This window comes from Nycticebus coucang, chromosome 23, assembly GCF_027406575.1.
Source record: "Nycticebus coucang isolate mNycCou1 chromosome 23, mNycCou1.pri, whole genome shotgun sequence".
NCBI lineage: Eukaryota > Metazoa > Chordata > Mammalia > Primates > Lorisidae > Nycticebus > Nycticebus coucang.
Window position 1 is genome coordinate 6,575,062 of NC_069802.1, and position 23,281 is coordinate 6,598,342.

General features: G+C 37.5%; 1 protein-coding gene across 1 annotated transcript in view; it reads right to left on the reverse strand.

Moving 5' to 3' along the window:
• GABRB1 (gamma-aminobutyric acid type A receptor subunit beta1) overlaps window positions 1–23,281 on the reverse strand; it is a 499,704-nt gene that overhangs the window by 303,186 nt on the left and 173,237 nt on the right. Inside the window, exon 4 of the mRNA XM_053578133.1 lies at window positions 660–880. Within this exon, the coding sequence (XP_053434108.1) occupies window positions 660–880 (221 nt within the window). The remainder of the gene's footprint in view (window positions 1–659; window positions 881–23,281) is intronic.

The window sequence follows — 23,281 nt, forward strand, 5'->3', positions numbered from 1 at the left end:
CATTTGGTTCAGAAATTAATTGGAGTTAAAAGCTCTAAGGGTACTGAAAGAATGGAAAATTTCCAAAGGTGATTTTGCCAAGATCAACTAATGTTGTTTTGCTGTGCAAATGGAGACCAAAGCTATAACTGAATAACCTAGTGCTGGGTTAAGATTAGGAGTTTTGTCACAGATACATCATTTTACTTGCATATTGGTTTTCAGTGTCAGTGAATCACAGACATTTATTGAAGTATTTTGACCTACACCCAGAGTTTTAACTTAATCTTCATGGCACATAGAAAGATTTTAGGAGAATTATCAATTCTCTAAAATGGTAGGAAAAGTTTGGGGCACATGGGAGTTGAGGATATTTAGCTTTCAATTGCTTCTCTAAGGTGATACCAAAGGCTCTAAAGCACCAGCACTCTACATAACCTGTCCTAACAGATCAAATATTTTTTTTTCCTTAAAATTGAAACCTAATTTTGAAATTGCCTAGAATTTCTAATAAGCCCTTACCTACGTAAGGGTTAACAACAGACCTCTATTAAGGGTATGGCACTTCCTTTGTATAAACATCTACATTTTCTGCTTGCTCCTCTCCTGGCCACTTTCAAAAGTAGAAAAGAAAATAACCACAGAGACAGCATCGAAGCGTGCAATATCGAGCCATTTACCGGAGTCCATAGAGAACTGTTCCATCTGGGTGCAGTCGGATCATTCGATTTTTCACTGTGACGCCATGCACAAATGACTTCTTGTCATTCAGAAAGTAGGTGTCTGGTACCCATAGCTGGTCAGCGACCCTGTTGTCTAGGGTGAGGTTTAGAGGGATTCCAGAATAAGAAAGCCTTTTGTCTTTCCAAGACTGCTGGAAATACATGGTGAGTGTATAATCCTGTGAAATAAAGGAAACCAAAAAAGAATTTTACTATCATTATCCTCAAAAGCTTATTGTTAAAAAAACTGATAGCATATGGTAATGAGGATGCCCACTGACCCACTGTCCTGATGTTCCCCAGTAGATACATTTGAATATGTTGGTATGTGCACCGCCAAAAATAGGGCAACCTATATGTTAAAAGCACTCGAGCAATACTTGAATGTATGCAGAAGCATTTCTGTCAGGTAGAGCATGTAATTGAATTTGAAGTTTCAAAGTCTAAATGATGCCATCAGGAAGGTCATAAAGGGAAATTATACAAAAAGATCCATGTTCACAAAAATTCACCCCTGGATATTATATTTACAGTTCTGTTTTGGAAAGAAATGTTTGATAAAGAATAATTTAAAAATGGATGCACTTAAAAGGAGAGGATGTTTTTCAAACTGCAAATGCTTTTTGAGTAAATGATTGATTGTTTGATTGTTTGATTCATAAAGGTTATCAACTGCCCTTATCAGTATTTTTCTAGTGAGCTGCAACTTATTTATAGGTCCTGAAATCAAATTGATTGTTTGATTCATAAAGGTTATCAACTGCCCTTATCAGTGTTTTTCTAGTGAGCTGCAACTTATTTATAGGTCCTGAAATGCAGTTGTAAGAGACATATAGACGGAGATGTTTATTTGGTTTGAGATGAGAGTTGGAAAATCTTGAGAGTTTCTTTCGTCACCTTTTGTAAAAGGCTACACTGAGGACATTATTTGCCCCCCCCCCTTTTCTACATGGGTTTTCTGTGGCAGCAGATTTGGGTTTAATATAAATGGATCAAGCTACAGGGGAGGGATGGTGATGATTATCTTAGCACTTTTCTAGTCTATTTTTAAAGAACTCCATTAATACAAAATTGTCCATTAAAAGAAAATAAAGAGGAAGCAGTAAAATCACAAAATCTTTAAGATATGAATCTCACCATAAAAAACCAGAAGGTTTGTTTTTTCTTTTAAAGCACATTTATACGTCAGAGTGGTGACTTTGTCAATACCTTAGTGACTATTAAGAAAACACTGTAACTGCTGCACGAGGGCCGTGTGCTGCCACGGTCACACACACCACCAGTGTAGAAACGGTGACTCCCATTATGCCTTATGTCTGGGAAAACTGCATTTTATCTAGACCTCCAAATGGATATGTAAATGTGTTTCTGAAAAATCCTAAAAGAAATACACTACTAGTATGAATAATAATTTTAACTCCCTCTCTCTTTTTATTTTATTAAATGTACTCATAGCTGTGTACATTAATGCAATCATGGGGTACAATGTGCTGGTTTTATATACAATTTGAAATATTTTCATCGAACTCTTTGAATCATTACATTTAACAATGTTTATCCTGTCTACTCAGTAACCATCTTGCAATAATTCAAGATGCCATTCTTGCTTACTGGCAAGGATATTTGCTCTTTATTGCTATATTAATATTCATCATATGACATCCTTTTAAAAGTATAAAACTTCCTTCTACTTTACTTTCACATTAAAAAAAAAAACACACACAGGACTATACATAATCCTCTTCTCTTTTTCTACCATTCTAATTGGTATCTTCTTCAAGTTTCAACATTATGACTTTTGGAGGAAAATGAATTGGGAAGATGATGAGTTTTAGACTCCTAAGTAGATTGATTCTAATCTCTACCATATGTAACCTTGTACTTTTGATAACTTAATTATATAAACTGGAAAAAATTCAGCATTTTATTGGCTTCTGGTAAGCATTGATTAAGAAAATTAAATGTAAAAAAAAAAAAAGAAAATTAAATGTAAGGTACTTTAGAAACTATAACACACCAAACAAAATATGTTATCCTCAAAATTGTTAATTGCTAACCACAGATTAATGTCATATTTCCAAATATTGAAGTGTACATATTTGTTTTCACAAGCATTTGTATTTTTTAAGTGATGTTTATAAAAAAAAAATGTAGGCAGGGTGACGCGTGTGGCTCAAAGGAGTAGGGCGCCAGCCCCATATGCCAGAAATGCCAGAGGTGGAGGGTTCAAGCCCAGCCCCAGCCAAAAACTGCAAAAAAAAAAAAAAAAGAGTAGGCAGATGGACTCAATTGGCCATGAAAATAAGCAATAGTGTGTGATCACTTCCCAGTTGTGGTGTTGGATTCTTGTATGTAATTCAGCTAGTGTGAGAAAATTAATATTTGGCACAGTCATATTGTTGTAGACCAGTGGTTCTCACCTGCCTAATGCCACGACCCTTTAATACAGTTCCTCATGTTGTGGTGACCACCAACCATAAAATTATTTTCATTGCTAATTCATAACTGTAATTTTGCTACTGTTTGAATCATAATGTAAATATCTAATATGCAGGAGACCCCCAAAGGGGTCGCCACCCACAGGTTGCGAATCCGATTGTAGACTTTGCCATGGTTATCAGCACAATCAACAATACTCGCTCCAGGGTTCACACTGAGTCCTACCAGCATCCAGATTTTCATGAGTGCTACTGAGGATTTCCCGACAATGAGGCCGTGTGGTAAAATCCTTAGTTCGCAGTTCTTATAAAAAAAAAAGTTTTAATGTGTGAAGGATAAAAGATATTATCCTAAAGTATAAAAGATCATCTTGAAAATTGGTAAGAGAGATTTTACAGCAACAAAAGAAGCATATGACATAATGCATAAGTCAATTACCCAATTTAGGCACTCGTATGTACACATATTTCAAGGGACACATATTTCAATGTACATGTATTCCAAAACATCATATCATACACTATCAATATATATAATTTTTCTTTGTCAATTTTAAAAATGGAAAATAATATCATGATCATAAATGTTACCCTTAAAATGTGAGTTCGTGGTAGGTAAACAATGGAAAGGAGACAGAAGAAAATAATGTAAACTTGATCCATCCCTGCTTAGACGTGTGCTTGTATATAGAATTTTCCCTTTCCCTCAGGAAAAGAAAAAGGAAATTTTCTTTTCCTGTGAGTTATATGCCATGTGGTGAGATCTTTGCTCTACACAATTCATTCTGTGTTTAATAAACATCGAATAAAGATCACATCATGGTTCTAAGTTAAAGCAATAATTTACTCAATTTGCAGTAAGAAGCAATCCAGTGAAAATTTATATACGTTAGTATGCTTCATCTGGAATAGGGTGATATGGGGCAAACCTCTTCTTTAATGCATTTCTAGGGTTGGTATACTGTTAAGGACTTGACCTTATAACAAATGAATATATGGACATATGAAATTGATAATAGAATGTTTTCTAAGATAAGGATAACTGTGGTGATAATGAAGAACATTATGGAAAGACCTAAAATACAGCAATTTTGTCTTTTTCTACTATCTACATTAGATCACACACATGACAATGGTCCCTTTCTCTGTGGCATGCTCTGTGGTCCCAATAACACGCTCACATCTATTATGAGATGTGTTCCACAGCAACTTTGTGAGAGGCAAATTCTGCATGAAAGAATTTGTGGTTTCCATGTTACAGAAACTATTTATGGTTCTTTTTAAATAAAGTATTCTTATAATCTACACCTTAATCTAAATGTTAGCAGTGACAGCTGAATATAGCAAAGCCTATGACTTTATTTTGGTGAATCCTATATTTAGATGGAAAAGAAAGGCTTAAAATTGCTTCATTTTGTTCTCTCATATGACAAGTTTTCTACATACATATTCATTCTTCATTGGTCCAAAGAGCAACCACTCCAGAGAGGATGGGAAATTTTTCAGAAAAAAAATATTTTAATGGTCTTTGAGCAAGAGAATTAAAATCATTTTTCTTCCATTTGTACTTACAAATGTTCCACCAGTTTCCCTCAGTGTGCAAGTTCCTCCTGGAGAGGGAGGAGATATATTTAGATGCTATGTGTCACAGGGGATTCTTTGACACTGAGGTAAATTAATTGAATTAATTGGGTATGAGATTGTTAAATGAAATTAGTCAGGCCAATTCAGGCCTGAGAGAATCTAATTCATGGAGAAAACACGAGATAGACCACACCAAAATCATCAGGGCTCCATGAAATTCCAGCACAACCTCCTTCTCAAATCTAAAAATGATTAAAGGTCCAGTGTAAAAGAAAATTATATTGAATAAAAATAATTCCTTTACAGAATAAAAGTAACATTCTTCATAGATCTGTAGTTTTAAACTCAGGGTGACTTTGCTCCCCAGGGTACATTCATTTAGCAATGTCCAAAGACAGCTGTGGTTATCACCTCTGGGAGAGCAGTGGGATGGCACTGGCACTTTAGGGAGAGTCCCGGGATTCTCCTCAACTCACTGGAGTGAACCACACAACCTTCTACAACAAAAAACTATCTGGTTCAAAATTATCAACAGTGCTAAGGTTAAGAAACTCTGCCTTACGTGGAAATAGCCCCCTTTTTATTATCAGTAGACTATTTCAAAATCTTTTACCACTCTTTACACTATTTATCATGAAAAATATGTACATTAAAATATTTACCCTGAGCTGTTAACGTATCCCTCAAAACTGTGTGTTATAGAATGCTAGCATGAGATGGTTTATACTTTGGTATTTTATGTTAAGAAATCATTTGATAAAATCCAATAATTATATAGCATTGGAATAGAAAAAATTATGTGTTGTAGAGAAATATATTGAGGCATGCCTTTTTACCAGAATGAGCTCTAAGAAGACTAAAGTGGGGTGGACGAGTGAGAGTCCCTTACTAACTGGGATCTGCACATGTCTCAAACTATGTTAGCAGAGAGACAATATATTCCTTTAACATCTAGTAATATGGCATCCACTCATAAAGATCATATAAGCAATCCTTCAGTATCAAACTATTATCAAGAAAGGATTTATATATATACAACATATAAATAAAATGTATACATATTCATATCTGTTTATAATATATATGTGTTACATATATATTTATGTATCACATATATTTATATTTCATATATGTGTGTGTGTGTGTATGAAAGTGCCAGGGATCTTGATCTGTTTATATTTTGTCTATCATCAATTTTAATATACATTATGAGAGGTCCCAATCACAAATCCTACTGCCCCATAAAATATTCACACCAGTTTACCAGAGCTCTGAGGTCTGCTTTTTACAAAGCTGGGGCTGCTTTCCTGCAGAGGCTAATTGTAGCAGAGTCGTGCACCATTGCCCACCACTAGCTACAGTTCCTTTGTGAAGGTCACTGCCCACCCACAGCTCTTCCTGACTGGGCGTGGCCATGTTCCGTGTCACATGACCCTTCTCTCCTCCCACCTTGGGAATGGAGGGCAGATAACTGATTCAAGAGCAGCTGATTGGTGGGCAGAGAGCTCACGCGTCTGAGAGGGACCAATCAGAGTCGTCTCCCAGGAATTTGCTGTTGGTAAAAGAATCTTGAGACTGGAGCTGTGGGAGTAAGGGCAAAGGTCATGACATAGAATTAGGGTTGCACTGCTAGTATAAGGTCATGAAAGAGGAGAGAATATGAACAAAAAGAGGAAGCTAGCCTGTGGTGAAAATGGAAAGAAACTAACTGTAAGCAGCTGAGTTCATTGTTAGAGAATAAATGATAGTTCACAAAGACTCTGTTTTTTTATTTCTAGGTCTCCTGAGGTCTAGATATGTGATCTCTTTCTTATATCTTTACATAAACTACCACCTTCCTTGGGCTAAAATGATCCCATTTTTATTTCCTCCAAGCATAAAAAGCCATGATAATGATGCAGATCTACAGATACATCAGAATCTCATAAAGGCAATAATTACAAGTCTCAAAAGGAAACCACAGTCAATCATCTGGCCTATCTTCATGAATCAAAATAAGGGAGAGACAACAAGGAATCTGAGATCCAGAGATGTTAAAGGACTTTTTAAAGTAGAGACATATTTGACTTTGGTTTTGTTTACTAACCAGGAAAACAAAGAAGAGAAGGAACACATTTATTTCCTATCAAAGCAATTCCCCATCAAACACAATGAAAATTACCAAGAAAAGCCACGTGGAGACTGAGTGTATATGCAGGTAACAAGCAGCATTCCTTAGAAGTACAGGGAAAATAAAACTGATAATTTGTATCTCACAAACAAAAACAAGGTATAGTGAAAAATGGCCTGTTAAGTAAACCAATTTAAACCGTAATTGTAATGAATCACAAAATATCTGTCTAATAGACTTTTTGTTTAAATGAATGTTTTGTGCATCAATGTCACCATTAAATACATACAAAATCAGAAATTCATCATGCAACCTTCAGATTAACCATCAATCTCTAATTTTATCTTTATAATATCTAGTATTATGTTAGTTATTAATAGGTTTGCAGTACTTACTCCTTAGCCATGTTTTGTTACAAGGCCTTGAAAACACGTGCCTTCTTCACCACCATTGTTGCCAAAGCTCATGTTCTTATGTATTGATTTTTCTCACCAGCAGTAGCCTAGTGCCTCAGAGAACATGATCTTCTTTTACCTCTGTCTTTGTCCTAAATATCCCCATTGGTTTATCCATCTGTGAACTCAGACCTTTGTCAGTCTTGGTTGTGATTTGAACAATTTTGGAATTAACCCAGGGGATGAAGAAAAACCTTTAGAATTATGGTCCTATGTCAAGTGGGACTCATATGAGGAAATCACATGGGTACACTATAGTATATGGGGCTCACATGTACTAGAGTGAATTCTACATGCCAGCGGGAACATGAGACACACCATGGGAAACTTAGAGACTGTACTAATATGGCACAGCATTTTAGCATCTGTGATCTAATATCTGCTTTTGAAACCATGAAGATCAATTTTGTTAAAAATATGAATTTTTTTCAAGTCAATGAATCCAATTTTTAAGATGAATATGAAAAAATGTATATTTCACACAGTGATTATAACCTAATTAATCTAAATAACCAGAAGCTCCAGTAATTAGAGGTGTTTCCATGGTAAGATACTGAAATGTTGAGCCTGAAGCAGGTAAACTTTTCTAGAAACTTCTGAGTCAAAAGATCTTAGGTTATTAGAATGACTAATTCTGTCAACATTTAATGATTGTTTACTATGAAGAATTGTCTTATGCTAGATGCTGAGGAGAAAAATAATGCACCTTCCCCACCTCCAGGAGCGCATATCCTAGGGGAGACTTAGCACTGGTGTTTTCACACTGTCGGACTATCCGTCCTAAGCTTTTCAGTCCTTCCACTGCTTTTGTAACCACTTTTTTGCATGCAGTTGCCTTCACCACAGAAATTCAGAGAACTCAGTGTGGCTCTAACTTTCTTCATTGGAATCTGCCTAATAAAGTAGATAAGCTTCTTGAGTAGGAAGATATCAGTTTAATAAGCTCTTGCATTAACCTAGAGAATCAATAAGTCAAGTTGACTTAACCCAACACTGAAGGGATATGGAAAAGGGGAAAAATGTGTGAGATGTTTAAGGTAGCATTTGGTGACCTTTTAATATCAGAGGTTAGGGAGAAGGGGGCATGGAGGATGACCACTGGATAGCTAACCGGAATAGGTAGAGAAATTGCAGTAAGAAGCATTGAGATGGGGGCTGAAGATGACTAATTTATTTCAGATGCTTTCTGTTGTGGGTGTCAGTGGGGCATGTACGTAGAGGTGCTGGGCAAGCAGTTACGGGTCAGAACCTGGGAATGCAGGGCTCAGGGGAAACACAGCTGTGTGAGTCATGACTGAAAGCTGAAGCCTTAGAAATGAATTAGCTCATCACGGAGAAGGTGAGAAGAGGATAGAGCCCTTGGGAAATTTGATTCCAGGATTAATCATTCACTCCTTCGAGCTCCCACAGCACACTTCTACTTTGATTGTGGCACTTATCTTCTTGTTTTGAAATGATTTCTCAGTCCCACTAGATTGTTAGCTTCCCAAGGGCAGCAGTTTTTATTCTGGGGCCCTAGCTGAGAGCACAATGGGTGAGATGTATGAGCCAAATGTGAATTACCCAGGCTGTGTGTTTGGGGGCTCAGTGTGAGCACCAACGTGTGTTAATCTAAGTCATTTCACTGCATTCCAATTTTCTAAAACATTGGTTATTCTTATTCTTATTCTTATTTATTGTTTCAGCAATTATGTACATACATATGGAAGTATAAGGCTATTTATACTAAAGCTTTAAAAATGGATCACTATTCAGCCAAATTTTGAGACTTATTTATGAATTAGTAAATATTTAAAACAATCAAATATTAAATTGATGATTAATTCATCAAGAGAATGATTCATAAACGTCACTGACATATAAAAGCACATGATGGCATGTGACATATTCTGTTTTTTTTTTAGTGTCATAGTTTCAGATGTTAGTAGATAGTTAACATTTCCAGCTTTGTCAATAACTTAATAAAATCATAAATAAAAACAGATGTATGGGATATCCAATGGAATATTCAGAATGCAGGAATTTGGGCTGACCTCCCTGAGTTGGACTCTGAAAATATGACCAGAATGTGGGCCCAGATGTGGTGTGTGTGGCAACCCAAGGAATCCAAGCCAGTTCTGAAGTGAGATAAGCTGAGAAAGGATATGATAATAAGAATTAAATGAAGATTCTATCAAAACCCACACTACTTAGAAGAGATTAGAAAACTCAGGTTTAATTTTCTAGCACAGAGAGACTGTGATTCTTTTGTGATTTGGATCTTGTAATGTGTTCAGAGCAGTGGTCTATAGCAAGAATTCTAGGTCTGGTACTGTTTTGTTGGAGGACAATGGGGTTTTAAGAACTCTTGGCTTAAAATGTATAGGATAGAAAAGGAGGGAGTAATATGGACTATAGTAATGTTCCTCTCAAGAATCAAGTAGCTCTCATATCTGGATTCAGAGCAGCCAGTTACCTTCCAAGGAAGGAATCCATTGGGCATTCCATTTGGAAATCTTAATTTCAGACTCGCTAATGGGAAGATGGAATTTTATCAAATTTCCCATCAAATTATCATCCTAAAGAGATTATGGCTACTGGTGTCTGGGGACTCCCAGGGAATTCTCAAAATCATAAAGCCCAAAGGTCAATTTCACCACGTTTTTCCTTTTGCTTCATCTCCTCTATTTTGTGTGCCATTTTGTATCTTAAACAATTTAGTACTTGGAGACAATCACCATTAACATATTGGTGGCTTTCTCTCTCTCTCTACTTTTTTAAAAAAACATAAGGTCATTCTCTCTGTATTACTTTTTATTACGTGTGTTGTTACTATTTTTTTACAGCTATGTATGTATTTACTTATTTGTTTATTTCTTGCTTATCACCTCTCCTCCTCTGCTCTACTTTCTTTTACTACCAATTAATAATTTTATGTTCGTTAATGCTCAAAAAATTATATAGAACATATATATGGTACATAGATGGGGCTTTTGCCATTGTTTTAAAAAATAGTATATTATATTCATTTCCGTAAACCTTTCTTTTCATAATGACACAGTGAAAAAATCCCTCTAAATCAATGGGTGAAAATATAACTCATTCTACTTGTTGTTACATAGTATACTATGATATATAGATATGCCGTAAATTATTAATGATCATTGAAGTTATTTTACAACTAAAACAATGGAAATCTCTCTTTCTCTGCATCCTCTCTTGCACATACATACACAAAAACACAATTCTCATATTTTTTCTCAGCTTTTTCTTTTCATTGGTAACTTGGCTTTTTTTTTGGTTGTTATGCACACCCAAGGTGCAATATAAAATAAGCACCAAAGTGTGTGTGTATGCATAAGGACAAGTACTGATGTTTTACCATATCTATTGCTGCCTAAGATGCCACACTCTTGAGCTTAATACGATAACTTGCTGAAGTAAATAAAAATAAAACCATGATTCCTTTAGAACCATCATTTACTAAATACTTAACTAAACCCAAATGCATACAAAATATCAAGTAAGACCTTAAAGTCACGTTTATAGAACCCAAGAGGTACATAAATATCTGAATTGGCCATCTCCAGTGGCTCAAACTCATTGAGCATCTGTTCAAACTTCTGTCAGTCTTTGACTGGGTCTGGCTAGATAGGAAGTGTCTTGGCTGACACTGCTGGAGAGAAGGACTTTGGCAACTTTATACCACATTGTGAGAAAAAAAGAGAAAAAGAAAACTTTAGAAATTTCTGTGTGAGTGAAGAAAAATGATTCGTGAATTCTGAAGCCAACAATTCTGATAAACTTAGTTTTTCTCTGATGTAACTTTATAATTATCCTTGTGCTTGTACCAAACACACGTATCTAAATATATGAATGATGTAGACTGGACTCAATGAGGGATAAAACCTGTGTGTTAACACCAGGGGAAACAAACCCAGCTATCAACTAAGACTTTGGCTAAAATAGACATTCAGTATGATAATGAGAAGCAGCATTAGGAACTCAGAGACTTGGAGTCTCATTTAAAGACTCATTGTTTATTAATCCTGTGATTTTTGAAGTAAATCTGTCAACTGGTCTGAAACTCAATTTCCTTATTTGTGGGCAGGAGCACTATTAACAAGACTCTTGTTATAAATGATATAATTAAAATACTGTATATAATAGTTGTAAAAATATTTAAAACCTATAGATAAGAATAGATAAGAAAAACCAAGTTGATTAAAACGTGTTACAGAAAAATTAAGTACCTAATATATATTTCCATTCTCTTTGGCTTAGTTATCAATTTACTCTCCCCATACTTAATAATGAAAGCTGCCTCTTACTGAAGGTTCAACTATATGATCACTTTGTCAGATGCTTTCCTTATGTTTTATTATTTAAACATCACAGCCACCCTCTGAAGATGGAGGTTGTATTTCTTTCTAAAAATAGATGATGTTCTAAGCTTAAGGGATACCCAAGATGTTGGAACTGTGTTTTGAACTCTGGTCTGTCTGACTCTAACATTAAGGGTAGAGTCATATCACATTACAAGCAACGGCTTATGCATGTACCACCAGCTCAAAAGGTTTTCCTGCTAGGACATGGCTTTTATCTCTTGCCTAAGGCTTACTTTTGCCTTGCTTTTTGATGGATGCCAATTAATCATTAACAATCAGTTCTAGTGTAGATTTTTGGGGGTCCTCTCTGATGTTTTATCCATAAATTCTCCTTCATTAGCCTGTGATCGTGAGAACACTGCTGCCATGCTGTTATCTGTGTGTCATTGGCGTTCCCATGGAATGCTAAACACGATTATTGCCCCCCTGGACAACTCTTCAGATGTTGCCTGGGGGAAAGCCAACGTTTTTGTTCCTTAATAATCTTCGAGGTGTACAGGGAGTAGAATAATTCTCTTTTAGTAGAATGGCTTTTCCATTCAAAAGCCTGCCAAAGTATTTTACCACTTTCATGTGAAAGCCTCATTAATCATTAGCTATGGTAGTAACTATATTTTCCTTGCTAGAAATTATTTCTAAGTGATAGTAAGATGGAAGGAAAATACCTTAAGTGCCTAGAGAGGATAACAATTTCTTAATTTAGATTGGGTGTATATGATAACACTCTAGGAAAAGTGGATGAGCATAACCTGATGGAGGGAGGGAACTGCTGGACTGCACTTCTGTCCCCCTAGCAGCAAGCCTACAGAATAATGGCTACTGGAGCTCTCCCTGGCCCAACTTGAGTTATACCCCTCCCCGCTTAACTCTGGGTATCCATCTCTCCCTCCATCCTCAGTCTTTCTGGACTCTCTTTTGTCTTCTCCACATTCCACATTGAACAAAGCAACAAAACTGGGCATTTCTATTTCATAAAAAAACTTTTTGAAAATTTTGTCTACAATTACTACCACGTAGTTTGGATTTTCTCATTTCTCACCTCACTTACTGCAGTGGATTATCTAACTCAATTTCTCTTTCTAGAGTTGCTCTTTCCATTTTGCTAAATGGTAGGCAATTGGTAGATAAAGTGGTATTTTTATTTTTTTTTAATTGCCAAATTGATCACCTTGCTCCCGAGATTAATCTGCTATAGTTCACAATGTTATGAGGTAAAAAAAAAAATACTAATTCCTTAAGGGAATTCTTCAGGCCCTGCTCATCTCCCCAATCCCACTTTTTATGGGTTGTTTCCCCTTTTACTCTATCATCCAGCTCCCTGGTTTTCTCTCAGTTTCTCAAACATAGCTTTTCTCTTGCTGTAAAATCTCCTCGGCCTGGAGCACTCATTTTTCCTCCTTTGCCCCTTTGCCTGGCTATCCTTTACTGATATAGGCCTGAGGTTGAAAGCTATATCCTTTTCTCCCTGGTCAGGAGCCGGAAAGTCTGGTGTAGAGTGCGAGCTATGAGGTGCAGGGCCCCACAACTTGGGAGAATGTCCAGGGAACAAACCCCTCTCTACTGACCCTCCTCAACAGATATTTTATTTAAGCTTCAACTTTTAACATAGCAGAAGAAAAACTTTGGCTTTTAACTTCACAGCTGCACTTCAAAGCAGTCATGTACATTTTCCAGCTAATCTTGTAGATATGTAGTATTGCCCATATTTTAGAGGTCACACAGTAATAATAGATTGTGTTTATCTGGTAATTTGTTCCTGTTTCTCTGCTCATAATTAAGGTGAAAATGTGTCTTACTTCCTTAAAAAACAACCTTGTACTATTTCTGTCTAAATAAATCTGTCTGGGCACTCGGGTGCTGGTGATAGAGAAAAATATCCCACACTTCCTGATCCCATCTTTGCTTCTCAGTTGCATCTTTGTCTCTCATGTTTTTCTTTATCTTTCATGTTTTCTTTCACCATTTCCCACTGATCCCACTCTGGTTCGTTTACTTTTCCCACGGTTCACGAGAGTCTAGGTTTAGCCCCTCCTATCTGCTCCCTTTATAGCCTGAAAGACTTAACAAGGAATTGGCTGGGAAATTGGCTTCTTCCTCCTGCACAAGACTCTGAGCTTCATGAGGGCATATCTGTCTTGATAGATTCCCATTTGATGGATACCTAGCTACTGTTTGCCAAATGGATCAATAAATGAATCAGGGTTGGGGAAAATCCAGAGGCAGTGAAGAAGCATTTAGGAGGAGAGCAGCCAGCTTTCAACAGAGGCTCCCATCCAGAGGAAGAGTTAACGGACAAAATGAACTCAATGAAGCTGAAGGTTGGGAGCTGAGCTAAGAAAGATTGATGAATGCACATCATCCCTACTGAGGCATGCTGCGACTCCAAGGAAACAAACTACAGGTACAAAACCCATCACCAAGAGGATGACAGACCCCTCTCCCAAGTGAGTGGCTTGCCGTGTGCTCTCTATAAGCGAGCAATGTTCAGAAAAACCTCTTCTTTTACCTCACAAGAGAGAGCCATTGAATGCTGGGACTCCTCCAGAGAGGTCCCACCTGTGAGCCTAAGCATTCTCCTGCCCATCATAAAATTGAACAAATATTTTCCCCACAATTCTGAACACCTATTCCACCTTCCCCCCAGGTGGTCTGAAAGTATACTCCCCTACAGAACCCAGAATGTTTGGCAATTCCTTGAGAGGTCTGGGCATTGCATGGGCTGCTGAATGACTGCACTGAAGCAGTGACTTGAGTGGAAGATGGGAGGTTCAGAGAGAGACAGGCAAGTGGGAGTGGGAGAAAAGGAGCCCCTAGATGGCAGGGCTCATGTCCCAGTTAGATTTTGGAGAAACACTTTGCATTCCTGTTGACCACTGGAGGGAGCTGAGCCTCAACCTCCAGAGGTGCTGGTGGCAGGGCATGGCTGGGGCAGAGATGCAGACTCTGTGGGAGAGAAATTTGGGCTACCACAGTACCCACAGGGGATGGCGGTCATCACACCCTGGGACTGACCATTGTGGACCACTCCCCAGATGTCCTTGAGCACTGGAGGGAGCCAGGTTTCAGCTCCTTGAGGTTATCCTGGTGGCAGAGTGCAGCACGGGAGGAGGCATTGACTCCCCTTTGACTCTAGCAGATGCACATCCCTGGCACTTTTGCTCAGTGAAAGGAGCTGGGCAACAGCCCCATGGGGTTACCAGTATTGGGGCGAGGCTGTGGCATAAGGTGGGGAAGAAGGTGCCTACCGACCAGACTGACTCTGTGGCTGGGCTGGCCTTCCTGACTCCATTGAGCACCAGAGGAATCCATACTCCAGTTCTTGGGTTTCCAGGAGGGAGTTGCCTGTGGATCCCAGCAATCGGGTTGCTGGAGAGCTTTTGAACATTTCCTAATTGAGCAGTGCTGCCTAGGACAATCAGATTGGAACAACGCCCTAGGCTGGTCACCTGGGGGACCTTCCAAGATTGAGCTGTGGTTATGTTGTAGTTGGAGGAACTGATTCTCCTTCTCCAGTTGTCACTGGTGGGGGGTGAGATGTCTCAGTTTCTCGCATCTCTCCCTAGCTGAGACCACGGCCAAAATCCATGACTCATTAGGATTGGATAGAGGCTAGCTGAGTACAAGGCAGAGCCAGCTAGCTCTATCACACCAATCAAGTCCTCAGAGCCCTGGCTGCAGGTGTGAAAGGGACCTGTTTAAAGCTGTAGGGGGAAAGCCACAATCACCAGTCCCAGCTCTTTGGTAAAGGGCTGGATAACTACAATTCCTAGAACCCTCAATCCAATCTCACCCTATCAGATTTACTTGCCAAACTGCAGAAAATAATCTTGGGGCTGAACCAGAGGAAGAACTCTGGCAACATGAATAATCAGGGTAGATCAACTCCCCCAAGGAATGACAAAAGAGATACAACAGAAGATGATATTCATAAACAAATGGCTATAATGTCAGAAATTCAGAATACAGATGGCAAATAAAACAAATAGAATGGAAGAAAAGATGGAAATAGAAATCAAAAAAGTGGTGCAAAAAGTTGTCTCAAGAAATTAATGAATACAAAGACAACATCACCAAGCATATGGACATAATGAGAAAGGAGATAGCAGAGCTCAAGGAAATGAAAAAGTTATTTGATGAGCTCCCAAATACAGTAGAATCCTTCAGTAATAGAGTTGAACAGGCAGAAGAAAGGATCTCTGAAATTGAAGACAAAGCTTTTGAACCTTCTCAAATTTTCAGAGGCAGAAAAATGGAGAACCAAAACTGATCATTCCCTGAGACAGTTGTAAGACCACTCCAAAAGATCAAACATTCATCTTATAGGAATTCCTGAAGGAGAAGATGATGGTCCTAAAGGCCCAGATGTTCTACTCCAAGATTTTAAGGAGGAGAATTTCCCAAGCACTGCAAGAGATACAGAAATTGAGGTAGCATACAGTTTCAGAAGACCCTAGCAAGACTCAATCCAAATACAGCATCTCCTAAACACTTTGTAATTAACTTTGCCAAAGTTAGTATGAAGGAGAAAATCCTATAAGCAGCTGGATGTAAGAAAAGCATTATCTACAATGGGAGAAATATTAGAATGACTATAAATCTCTCAGTCAAAAACTTTCAAGCCAGAAGAGGATGCTCATCAACCTTCAATCTCCTAAAACAAAATAACTTTCAGTCTAGGATCCTTTATCCAGCTAAACAGTGTTTCATTTGTGATGGAGAAATCAAATACTTTACTGACTTAAACATGTTGAAGAAATTTGCCATAACCAAACCAGCTCTCCAGGATATTCTCAGACTCATTCTCCATAATGATCAGTACAATGGTCTATCACCAAAATAAACTCACCCGGAAATTTTTGAACAAAACCTAACTTCCACAGTGGTGAAAGGATTAAAAATATCCACTGGACATTTGAAAAATATGACACCCTAAGTACTTACATGCTTATCAATTCTCTCAATTAATGTGAATGGCTTAAGTTGTCCTCTAAAGAGGCACAGGTTGGCTGACTGGATACATAAACTCAGGCCAGATATCTGTTGAATACAAGAGTCTCGTCTTACCTTAAAGGATAAAAATAGACTCAGGGTGAAGGGATGGACATCTATGATACAGGTGAATGGAAATCAGATAAAATCAGGCATTGTTATTTTATTTATAAATACAATAGACTTTAAACCAACTAAGATAAGGAGGGATGAGGATGGTCACTACATATTTGTAAGGGAAACACTCGACATGAAGAGATTTTGATAATTAACATTTATGCACCCTACCAGAATGCTCCTCAATTTATAAAGCAAACCATAATGGATACGAATAACTTGATATCTTCCAGCACTATAATAGTTGTAGACTTTAACTCTCCTTTGGAAGTTTTGGATAGATACTCCAAGAACAAACTAAACAAAGAAATAATAAACTTGACCCTAGAACAAATATTCTTAACAGACAGCTACGGAACATCTCTTCCTAATAAAACTGAACACACATTTTTCTTATCAGCCTATGGATCAACCTCCAAAATTGGTCATATCTTAGAACACAAGTCTAACCTCAGCAAATTTAAAATAACAGAAATTATTCTTGTATCTTCTCAGACTATCATGGGATAAAAGTTAAACTCAACAGCAACAGGAATCTTCATACTCGAACAAAGTCATGGAAACTAAATAACCTTATGCTGAATGATAGCTGGGTCAAAGATGAGATTAAGAAGGAAATCACCAAATTTTTGGAACAAAATGATTATTTAGACACAAATTATCAAAACCTATGGGATACTGCAAAGGTAGTCCTAAGAGGAAAAGATATAGCCTTGGAAGCCTTCGTCAAGAAAATAGAAAGAGAGGAAGTCGACAACTTAATGGGTCATTCCAAGCAAGTAGAAAAGGAAGAACATTCCAACCCCAAACACAGCAGTAGAAAATAAATAACCAAAATTAGGGAAGAATGAAATGAAATTGAAAACAAGAGCATCATTCAAAAAATCAATGAAATAGAAAGTTGGTTTTTCTAAAAGATTAATAAAATTGATAAACCTTTGGCTAACCTAACCAGAAACAGAATAGTAAAGTCTCTAATATCATCGGTCAGAAATGATAAAGGAGAAATAACAACAGACACCTCAAAAATTCAAAAAATTCTCAATTATTACTACAAAAAACTTTATTCTCAGAAATATGAAAATCTGGAGGAAATGGACCAATACCTGGAAGCACACCACCTTCCTAGACTCAGACAGAATGAATTAGAAATTTTGAATAGACCGATATCAAGCACTAAAATAGCATCCCAAAATCTCCCCAAAACTGAAAGTCCAGGACCAGATGGCTTCACATCAGAATGCTACCAAACCTTTAAAAAAGAACTAGTACCTATATTACATAACCTTTTCCAAAACAGAAAAAGAAAGAATTCTTCCCAACACATTTTATGAAGCAAATATCACCCTGATCCCCAAACCAGGAAAGGATCCAACAAAGAAAGAAAACTATAGACCAATATCATTAAAGAATTTCCTTTCATGATTAGAACACTTAGGAAAATAGGCTTAGATGGGTCATTTCTTAAACTGATAGAGGCCGCCTACAGCAAACCCACAGCCAATGTCATATTGAATGGAATAAAACTGAAAACATTTCCCCTCAGATCTGAAACTAGGCAAAGATGCCCATTGTCTCTTCTGATATGTAACATAGTATTGGAAGCCTTAGCCATCACAATCAAGCAATAGGAGGAGATCAAGGATATTCAAATGGGGTCAGAGAAGATCAAACTCTCACTCTTCACAGATGATATGATCTTATACTGGGAAAACCCCAGGGACTCAACTACAAAACTCTTAGAAGTGATCAAGGGATACAGTAGCATTTCAGGATACAAAATCAATACTTACAAATCAGTAGATTATATATATATCAATAATAGTCAAGCTGAAAATATAGTCAAGGACTCTATTCCTTTCACAGTAGTGCCAAAGAAAATGAAATATCTGGGAATTTACCTAATAAAGGACATGAAAGATCTTTATAAAGAGAATTATAAAACTCTGAGAAAAGAAATAGCTAAAGATGTTAACAAATGGTTGGGAAGAATCAACATTGTTAAAATGTCCATGCTACCCAAAGCAATCTACGGATTTAATGCAGTCTCTATTAAAGTACCATTATGCACCAGAGTTTGAAAAAATAATACTTCATTTCATATGGAATCAGAAAAAACTCAAATAGCCAATACATTACTCAGAAATAAAAACAAATCAGGAGGTATCACATTACCAGACTTTAGGCTATACTATAAATCTATAGTAATCAAAACAGCATGGTTCTGGCACAAAAATAGAGAGGTAGATGTATGGAATAGAATAGTGAACCAAGAGATGAACCCAGTCACTTATTGTCATTTGATCTTTGATAAGCCTATTGAAAACAATCATTGGGGAAAGATTCCCTATGTTACAAATGGTGCTTGGTGAACTGGCTGGAGACCTGTAGAAGACTGAAACTGGACCCTCACCTTTCACCATCAACAAAAATTGATTCTCACTGGATAAACTTTAAACTAAAGACATGAAACTATAAAATACTAGAAAAAAGTGCAGGGAAAATGCTTGAAGAAATCGGCCTGGGAGAACATTTTATGAGAAGGACTCCCCTGGCAATTGAAGCAACACCAAAAGTATATTACTGGGATCTGATCAAACTAAGAAGCTTCTGCACAGCCAAGAGCATGATAAGTAAAGCAAACAGACAGCCTTCAGAATGGGAGATTTTTTTTTATTTAATTTTATTATTAAATCATAGCTGTGTACATTAATGTGATCATGGGGCACCATACACTGGTTTTATAGACCACTTGACATATTGTCATCACACTGTTTAACATAGCCTTCCTGGATGGAAGATTTTTGCAGGTTATATTTCTGACAAAGTTCTGATAACTAGAATCTATAGGCTTGAACTAATCAATAGGAGAAGAACAAATAACCCTATTTCTTTGTGGGCAAGGAACTTGAACAGAAGTTTCTTTGAAGAAGATAGGCGCACAGCCTACAAACACATGAAATAATGCTCATCATCTTTAATCATCAGAGAAATGAAAATCAAAACCACTTTGAGATATCATCTAACTCCAGTAAGATTAGCCCACATCACAAAATCCCAAACTACAGATGTTGGTGTGGATGAGGAGAGATGGGAACATTTCTATACTGCTGGTGAGAAGGCAAGCTAATATGGCCTTTTTGGAAAGAATTTTGGTGAATACTCAAGGAATTAAAAGTAGACCTATTGTTCAATAGTGCAATTCTTCTACTAGGTTTATACCCAGATGACCAAAAATCATTTTAAAACAAAGACATTTGCAACAGAAGGTTTATTGCAGCTCAATTCATAATTGCCAAGTCATGGAAGGAGCCCAAGTGCCCATCCACTCATGAATGGATTAACAAATTGTGGTATGTGTACACCAGGGAATACTATGCAGCCATAAAAAGATGGAGATTTTACATTTTTTACATTTACCTATATGGAACCGGAACATACTTTTCTTAGTAAAGTATCTCAAGAATGGAAGAGAAAGTATCCAATGTACTCAATACTACTATGAAACCAATTTATAATCACTTACATATTCATACAAATGGTAAAACATAGCTATGTCCAGAAAGAAGGAGGGAATAGAACAGAGAGGGGAAGGGAGTGGGGAGGCCAGGAGGAGGGAGTGTATTTGATGGGAACTCACCTAATGTGCACAGTGCAATGGTACATTTCAAAACTAATAAGTATAGAATATAAACGTCTTAGCACAACAAATAAGTGAGATGATGGTTATGTTAATCAGTTAGATGTAAGCATTCCAGATCGTGTATCAAATCAGTACCTTGTACCCCTTAAATGCATTAATGTACACAGTTATGATTTAATAAAAAATAAACTATCAAAAAAAGAAACATTTAAAACTGTAGTAGAGGAGAAACATTCCTTTTAGCCTGACAAAGGCAGAAGCAGGAGAAGTTATTACACGTGTAAGGGTAAGGAATAGAGATACCAACATAGAAAGGAAATAGAATGGGCTTAAAGTGCTCGCTTTCTGTGGGTATGTGAGACAAAGAGAAGAATGTGCAAGCTAGAGGAGGATGGGAATTTAGGAGAACTTAGAGATTTGGGTTGGGTATTGATTTGATGTGCCTGAAGTTAGAGATATAAATGGTGAAGGGCAAGATGTAAATGCTGAGCAAGACCCGCTTTTAAACTCTATTATATTTTATGTATTTTTAGTGTGCCTTATCCACCTTCCTGGGGAGGTGTATGTTTCAGTGTTAGGACTCAGCAACAAAAGTGGCCCAGACTAACTGATTGCCTTCCAGTAATTTACCATCCAGTTGATCAAATTTCCAATGAAATTGTGCAGTCACACTCCACTGTGTTCTTCTTTGGGATATTTCAAAGCTATTTGGTGACTTTTAAGCTTTTTACACTTAAGGAATGTCACATGGGAACATTGGTTGGCTGAAGATGAATCTAAGGATTTAGGGAAGTGGGTCTCAGGTCTAAGGCAAGTCAAAATCTCAGAAAGTGAGCTTGTTTCTCCGACTGACATAGATCAATGATTCTCTTGTTCACTATACAAAGTCACCACCAGGAGGGTCTGGACTACATGGCGATGATTCCAGGGCATCCAGTCATGAATTATTATTATTTTTTGGTAGATGCTCCCAAGGAGATTATTATTCTATTAATTTTCATATCATAATTTGAAGATTAACTTGAGAATGGCATGTGTATCCCTTAAGGGTTCTTGAAAATCCTAAATGAACCATGTCTGTGCTTTCATTAAATCTATAAAAGCCAATCCTGTCTGCATTTACAATGTCATCTCCTTGTTATCAATTTCCTCTTATGTTCTCCTCCCACTGCAGCAAAAGAAATGTAAGCCTGGAAATTTCTCTTTGTGTTGCTCTATAAGGACATATTTTAACAAATACTGAAAAGAGAAAAAGGGCTGAGAGTGAGAGAGAGAGAGAGGAAAAAACAAAAGAAAGGCAGAAAAAAAAAGGAGAGATATTTTTATTATTTTTACTTTCTGGTACTGTGTGCTTTCCTGTCTTTCCTTACTTCTGGCTTTTCATATTTGTTTTTAAAATACATAAACTCTGGAGCATCCTGAAAATTGAATCTCCAGCTCAGCTGTGAATGGAAATCAAGGATCAGCGAGTGATGAGGGCACTAAGGCAATATCTGCAAACATCCTACAGAATTTTATTTTTGAAAATGGCCCGAGTTCCCTCCACTCTTTCCTGCCTCCTCTGTGGCCATTTCCCCACCCTAAAGACTAGAGACATCTTGTGCAGAAACCACCCAGGGAGCCTTAGGGAGAAACAAGGGCTGCACTGATCCATTTTTCCATCTGCATGGAGCAATGCGTATTTTGGTACAGTGTTAAAAATCCTCAAGCAATTTCTCTCCTGTCACAAGTTTAAAGAATATCTATGAATGAGTCAGCCTGGGAGTTGCCATGGTAACAATTCTCATCCCTTTGGAGCCAATCCCCTTCTGATGTTGCCACAGAAATACCTTAGTTTCAGGAATATCTGAAGTGTTCCATTGCATTTAAATATTCATTAGGTTACATATGCATCCCCAATTTTGCAAAATTACCTGACTAGAAATCATTTTTAGAGAACTATAAATAGACCTGTTACGTCATGCTTCTTTCTTCCAGAAGATGAAAGACAAGTCCATAAAAATCCTTCCTGTACTCACAGTACAGCCTCTCTCCCGCTGCCTCCCTCTCCTCCTCCTCCCTCTCTTCATCCCTTTTCCTGGGTGGGTGTGTGTTTGAGCATGTATGCATGTAATCAGCTTTCTTCATATTTGAAGAGGACACTGGACAGTGATTATAAGCCCCAATTTTCAGGAGAGTGGTTGGAAGTACTTGTGGGTCTGCCACACACAACTGCATGTGAATGCAAATGACTCTGTAGTTTAGTGTGGAGTCTCTATGGACAGCATTTGTGTGGTTTTCTGATTTATATTCCAGGGAAGATCTGCTTGGCAGAATAAAATTGCTTGTAGCTGCCATACCACCAAAAAGAGAAGTCCAGCTTCCTCTTTGACAAGAAAGGTTTTCAATAATCTGGCTCAGCCTACTTTCCCCTCATCCTTTTCCCCTTGACTACCTGCTCACTCAGGCATAACCCTCCACAGACACAAGGAGTGACTCGGTGTTTCCTTAACATTCTTGTATTTCTTGTATCACTGTCATAGGTTTTATTTTTTTCCATTGTTGAAGGTTAAAATCCTACTTATCTATAAGGCCCAGTGGATTCCGTTTATTCAAAGCCTTTCCCAATTCCCATTTCACGCCAAATGAGCCTGCCCCTTTTTTTGTTATTTTGTTAATGCTTTTTTGTTATTTATACATTCTGCTTGATATACGTGGTAACGATCTAAGTAGTCATCTGGCTCCCAATTTATGTTCATCAGGGAGTATGTGGCCTGTGTCTCTTTCTCCTCTGTGTACACACAATGCCTAGCATGTGTACACCAGCAGGTGTCTACTGGATTTAAATAGATCTGTATCAACATTCTCTCCATGGCACAGGAAAACAGCCACCCGAGG